This window comes from Aegilops tauschii, chromosome 7 (genome assembly GCF_002575655.3).
Source record: "Aegilops tauschii subsp. strangulata cultivar AL8/78 chromosome 7, Aet v6.0, whole genome shotgun sequence".
In the NCBI taxonomy this organism is placed as follows: domain Eukaryota; kingdom Viridiplantae; phylum Streptophyta; class Magnoliopsida; order Poales; family Poaceae; genus Aegilops; species Aegilops tauschii.
Window position 1 is genome coordinate 535,160,364 of NC_053041.3, and position 6,213 is coordinate 535,166,576.

A 6,213-nucleotide genomic window follows, 5' to 3' on the forward strand; every position below is an offset into this window, starting at 1 on the left:
GTATCCGGGAGTTGCACGATCTCATGGTCTAAGGAAAAGATACTTGACATTGGAAAAGCTCTAGCAAACGAAACTACACGATCTTTTATGCTATGCTTAGGATTGGGTCTTGTATGTGATCCCGTTATCAATGACATCCAATGTCCATAGTCAGGAAACCATGACTATCTGTTGATCAACGAGCTAGTCAACTAGAGGCTTACTAGGGACACGTTGTGGTCTATGTATTCACACATGTATTACGATTTCCGGACAATACAATTATAGCATGAATAATAGACAATTATCATGAACAAAGAAATATAATAATAACCATTTATTATTGCCTCTAGGGCATATTTCCAACAGGGGGGAGGGGGGACGATGGCCGACGTGCCGCTAGACCTAGAAGTTGGGGGGAGACGATGGCCGCCTCGGGTTGGGGGGAAACTGAAATTTTGGGGGAGAACAGAGAAGAACGAGGGTTTGCAGTTCCACACTATATACTACTCCTACTAGATCATGGTGGCGCGCGTTGCAGCGCCCGCCCTTATTTTTTTAACAACACATCGTGATTCACAGCATGGGTCAAGGAAAAAAAGACGATGCTTATCTCAGTTATTGTCTCCATGTACCATTTAAATAAGAGCACTGTTATGCACACGATACTGGGCAGACGACATGTGCACGACAATGCATCAGTTCCACCCATTCCATGGCAACAGCCGGCAGCAGACCCTTAGATGCTCATCGTGCAATGATCGTGCACATATCCGTCGTCTGCACAGCAGTTCCGTTTAAATAACTCTTAGTCTCATGCATCAAGGGGGCATTCATGGAATAATTTTTACTCCATCGGTCACTCTCTTCTCCAACGCAGTACAGAATATGTACGATGGCGCAGAAGGCCACAACCTGAAGAATCAAACTATCACATTGAAAGGATAACTTATTAGAAAACACTTGGAAGAACGAAGGTAAATGTCACATTATCTATGTCATGCAAAATACTACTCCATGACTACAGAATTTTACATCCATGCAGTGCTTACCTGCAACTGAACTTGCCTGCATGCTTCCTGTCAAACTATTGTCAGAAAGTGTCTCATTAATCTTCTGCATGGCTAGGCTTCAAACTGGATACTTGTGGAAGATTAAGAAATGCTTTAGTTCACCTGCAGAGGCTCGGCTGATATGAAAACTACAACAAAGGTGGGGAGAAGGTCTACCTTGCCCTTGAATTCAGATCAAGATGCACAGTCGGGTGGCGGTACAGCTGCAAGGGCATGGAGGCAGATTAAGGAGGACAGCCAGTGATGGACGCCGACGGCTTGTTGAGCGACCATCACAACCACCAGGGAGAAACGCTGCAAGACACGACATTAAAAAACACCGCGGAGGAACAGTACATCACGGGAGGAGGGCACCGACGCAGAGGACAAGCTTGCCGGCAGGACGGAGTACGACGGCGGCGCATCGCGAATGAGCGAACGAACAGAGAAGCACAGACGGGACGGAGGATGGCAGCGGCGCATCGCGGACGAACGAAAAGAGGGATGAAGGGCTGGGCACCAGAAAACCTTGGAGGACCAGGCCTGTTAACATGTCAACGAAGAAGTGTTTGCACGTTTGACTGACCTGGGCCTTTGATTTTATGGGCCCGATTACGGAGAGAAGCCCGAGCTCATTCTGCGGAGCAGCAGCCCGTGAAACGGCCTGAGTACGTGAACGACCTGGGCGAGCGCGTCAACTGGGGAAATCTTGTGCGTACATAACAGCGATCCGATGGCCAAAAACATCAAATTACTGTAGAGGCTCCTAGCTAGCTGAGTTATACTGTTTAGTAATGCCCTTTCTGAAGCTACATGGTGCAGGGGCATTTTGGGGAAGTGGGAAAATAAGAGGGGATGAAAAATGTAACTCATCTCTCTTGCTCTTACTTCTTCCAAACTGAAATCTGTTTTGACTTGGATATTCTACTCCTTGATTTCGCAACGATTTGTCCTTGAGTCCTTCGTCTCCAGTTGTTGGTTTGGATCTGGCTGATTGAGAATCGTGTGTGTGCTACAGGTTGATTCCTAGGCTAGATGCGGGTGCTATTTTGGGTGTTGTCGAGTCTGTGGTTGCTTCCATCCATGAAGCTCGCGGGCGCTCCGCTGAGGTGATTTCTTCTGAACCCATGGACAGCAGCAGCGCCGAAGACCAGTTCCGATCGGTGGAAGCCAATGTTGCCTCGTACCGCAATGATGAGAGCGAGGTCGTTGGTGACTCAAACGACATGGCTCCTCAAGATACGACCGCTGCAGCTGTACGAGAGGATGGAGATGCACAGGGTGTGGTTTTCAACAACTCAAAAGGCTCTTGCTGGACTCGACGGTAACGAACAGTCACCTTGGCATGGCACATGTTGACGGAGTCAACTCCTGTGCCGCGTACATGAAACTGGAGTGATGCACGCTTGACGGCGACGTGGAGCTGTGCTGCACATGGTGTACGTGAGCCCGCACAGAATATCAAAACGCAAATACGGCCGCTGTACAGCGGACTCTTCTACGAATACAGTCAATATACGGGAGCGTCATGCACGGTTGACGTCGATCGTGACGAGCACGGACGGGGCTGATTCCGGCCTGCAGGTAGCTCGGCCACCAAAGGCCATTTTCGATCTTTCGACCCCAAAAAATGTAACAAATATCCAAATACTTGATGCAAATTCGATTTTGGGCACTGCTTGATGCAAATTCAAAACCATGCTATGATCGGCTTATTGGTTCCCCCATTTCCTATTCCCAAAGTGAGAGTTATATACAATATACATGCATCCACTGACGACCACTGGCTAAAACCTAAAGCTCGTTCGAACTACAATGTTCGTGTGTATATCATCGTGACCACCACAGCTCTGCCACCGAGGAAGTGGTGAGCTTTCCGCCGGCTGCCGGCAATGGCGAAGCACCGGACGATGTGACGGTTGTTATGAACAAGGGGACCCTGTCTCGCTGTTCTTGGTCGTCTGAGGTGAAGAGGTGGTGGCCTCTTCAGGTTCAGTTCTGTCTTTCGACGTCGACACGGACGGCGCCGTCGGAGTTTTCAGTGAGAGCGAGATGCCACTGCTGGCCTTCTGCTGCTCCTCCAGTATCCTTTGCAAGTACTTCGCGTGTTCTTCTATGCGTAGCTGCAACTGCCTTTGCACCTGGCCAAGATTAAGCATGCAGACTGTCAGAAAATCGACAGACTCCAGACAATTTTCTAATATGAACTTCAGAAGTATGTCTGAATTCTGACACATATGACAACAGTGAACTGCATTTCAGAGTTTCAGACTACCTCTAGCTGCTCATGGAGCTGTTTCTGAACCTCCATTTGCATCCGTAGAGCTTCTGCCAAGTTCCTAATAAAACGAGAAGGGAAGAGATGTAAATTTCTAAGGTCATGGTGTTTGCTAAGCATGCACTCCGGTGTAATAATTAAGAGAGCTTACTTGTTTTTGAACGGATCACTTCCACTGCTACCTGATTGTACTTTCTTAACGTCCGAGGAAGCCTTCTTTTCTGCAGACAACAGTATGCATCAAAATTCAGAATCGCAAAAAGCGCCGATACCGATTACTTGTGAGCAATATTTATCTTCTGTAGTTTGTTTACCGTCTTTGATCTCTGGGATATACTTTGCGTGTCGGTACTTCTGTACAACAAAGACAGGCAAACTATGAGTAACAATGAAAAGAAGAAGAGATGTTTGATTTCATTTTCAGTGAAGTGGGGAAATAGCCCTGAAGTAGTACCTGCAAATGACTCTTTACATGATAGATGGTCAGGCCTTCCACTTTCATAAGCTTCAGAACGCCCTTGGGAGTTGCTTCTGTAATAAGAGATGTTGAAGTGAACTGGAGTATTTAGAGTGGAAAACAGAAAATTAAAAATACATTTCGGAAATGAAAGCAGAGCAGCCATCTTACTGTCAGGTCCTTCGAGCTTGTTCACGGCCTCTACAAAACGCTCGTGGAGCTCCAGTGTCCACCTCAATCTTGACTTGTTAGCTGCTGCAGATCCAGAAGATGACCGCGATGAGCTAAGCGGCAGTTTAGCCGGAGACCCTGGATTCTGCAGACTCTGGTTGGAGCAGGATGACACTGGAAGCGACGACATTTGAGGCGGCGGCGTGTCGTATATGTCCTGAACAACAACATATCAGATGAAGAAGAATACTAGGAGTGAGTTTCAGACATGCTGCACAAGTTCAGTGGAGAGCTTTTTACACTCACACTGCAACAAACAAAAATGCACCAAATGGCAATGGACTCACATCTAACTGGGGGCTCTCCTCATTATCGGTGATGGCGATTCCTAGCTGCTCAGACAAGAACTGGAATTCCATCTGCTCGGCCTCGGCGAAAGCAAACGCTTGGTTTTCACCATGGAAGCTGCCATCAGAAGCATCTACAGCAGAAAGATTGAGGAAGTCTTTTATGTCATCTGTCTGTTCAGCTTCGTCATGAACATTGCCTGTGTCACCACTAAGCTGCAGGGAGGAGGTTGATGACTGCCCTGGGAGAACCTGCTGCTCATACTTAGGAGGGTGAGGCAGGAAAGGCAGAGCACCCATTTGCCGGCACGGCGCCGAGTTTGTCGAAGATGACGAGAACAAACTTGTGCAGAACGTTGAAGAGTTTGAGGCCATGGGCTCTGAAAAATTGGGGTGCGAGACATGAGACAATGGGCTTTCAGGATCAGGCTCAGGGCTTCTTCTCTGAAGGTTAAATGGTAGGCTGCTTCTTCCCAGGCTCGACGTTCGGATCAGTTCAGTCTTGATGTCTGATGACTGGCTGGTGGATGACAGATTGTCATCCAACAGCCCAAGGTGGTCCAGTTTAGCATCCAGCAACTTATGAACTGAAGACTGTGCGGATCCACAGGCATAAGAATGCGCTGTTTTGTCCGGCGCGGCGATTGGTTTCACCGCAACAACACCATGGGAGCTCATGCTGCTTCAGTTGATTAGTGAGTGGCCTGATAATACACTGCTGAAGACACAAGAATTGATGACTGTTAGTACTTACCCAAACAAACAGTTCATTCAGAGTATAAATGCAATTCAGAAAATGTATATACTGAAGTTCCTCGCAAAGAAATTTATGTACATGCAGAAGGAGCTTGTTTATGACCACAGAATGCATTTTATGCTTGAGCTACCATTAATTCACACAGTGTCATGACTTCTGGCTAAGTGATATAATGTGTGATGTGGCAAGAGGGTTAGATCTGAATTAGTGGTGATTAGCACCGGTACTGCACACAGCACACACAGCACAGGTGCCAAATTCAGAGCATTAGGAGGTCAAGTGAAGAAGAAGAAAAACAATAGCAGGCAGTTCGACATGATTTAAAGACAAATTGCTGTTGTTTACCACAGCTCGTGAAAAATCGTGTCTACGCACAGGAAATGAGAGAGGATAAACAGGAACGAAAACCTGAAAGAGGACAAAGAGGCACATCGACCGGAAATGGGAAAAACAAAAGGCAAACCAAATCAGGAAGCGAGCTTTATTTCCCCTTTCAAATCACATATTCCAGCACTAACCAACAGAAAAGTTCAGCCGAAAAAACACTGAAAGCATGGTTAAATCTCGCCAGAACAACGCAAAGAACCATGGCTCCGACTGTAGATTAGAGCCGAGGAACCAAGGAGATAAAATGCATGAGGGATCTGTGTAACATCGGGCAGCCTCACCTGGATAGCCAGAGAAGAAGATGGACTGTAGGGCGAGGAGGAGATTCAGAATCTGCGAGATGGGTTGTACGGGCTAATCTGGATGCTAATCTGCCTATCTCTAGCTCTCCTCTCTTCTCTTCTCTTATCCAACAGCAGCTCCCCTCTCCCTAGAGAGAGAGAGAGAGGGAGAGTCAGAGAGGCCTAAGAAAAAGTCCTATCTATCTCTCTCCCTGCAAATCATTGGTGCTTGGTGACTATACTGCACATTTTCTTGTACTACTCCAACTCTATTATGGTTGGCTGCTTTGCTTCGGTCTCTCAGATGCCCTGTTTAAATTTCCAGATTGCCTATTAACTGTGTAGCCTTCCTTGTCCTATTTTTTGTGTAATGTGTTTTTATTATTCCTGATTTTCTGTCGATGTTACTAGCTAAAGTACGATCCCCGTCAGCGCATTCCTTTTCTTCTTTTAGCCTTCGGGAAGTTTGGAGCGGGGCTGCATCAGAGGTCAGTTCTTACAACA

The 6,213-nt window shown here is 47.0% G+C and overlaps 1 protein-coding gene across 2 annotated transcripts; it reads right to left on the minus strand.

The window, feature by feature from the left end:
• Positions 1-2,714: 2,714 nt before the first annotated feature.
• Positions 2,715-5,987, minus strand: LOC109748582 (protein PHOSPHATE STARVATION RESPONSE 3). Of its 2 annotated transcripts, none has more exons than XM_020307614.4 (8): positions 5,710-5,987; positions 4,285-5,002; positions 3,938-4,154; positions 3,764-3,840; positions 3,624-3,663; positions 3,461-3,530; positions 3,307-3,370; positions 2,715-3,172 (listed from the first exon to the last, which is right to left on the minus strand). In XM_020307614.4, the coding sequence occupies exons 2-8, from the start codon at positions 4,960-4,962 to the stop codon at positions 2,954-2,956; spliced, it is 1,365 nt and encodes a 454-aa protein (XP_020163203.1). In that variant the 5' UTR covers positions 4,963-5,002; positions 5,710-5,987; the 3' UTR covers positions 2,715-2,953. The 2 variants fall into 2 exon arrangements, with proteins under 2 accessions (XP_020163203.1, XP_020163204.1); XM_020307615.4 differs by having other exon boundaries at positions 4,285-4,999; positions 5,710-5,956.
• Positions 5,988-6,213: the final 226 nt, after the last annotated feature.

Excerpts from the sequence above, each read along its gene's own strand:
- LOC109748582 (XM_020307614.4), bottom strand. The coding sequence starts at position 4,962 with ATGAGCTCCCATGGTGTTGTTGCGGTGAAACCAATCGCCGCGCCGGAC. Across the intron at positions 3,841-3,937 it reads CAAGCTCGAAGGACCTGACA|AAGCAACTCCCAAGGGCGTT; the intron begins GTAAGATGGCTG and ends CTCTTATTACAG. Across the intron at positions 3,371-3,460 it reads AGTGATCCGTTCAAAAACAA|GAACTTGGCAGAAGCTCTAC; the intron begins GTAAGCTCTCTT and ends TCGTTTTATTAG.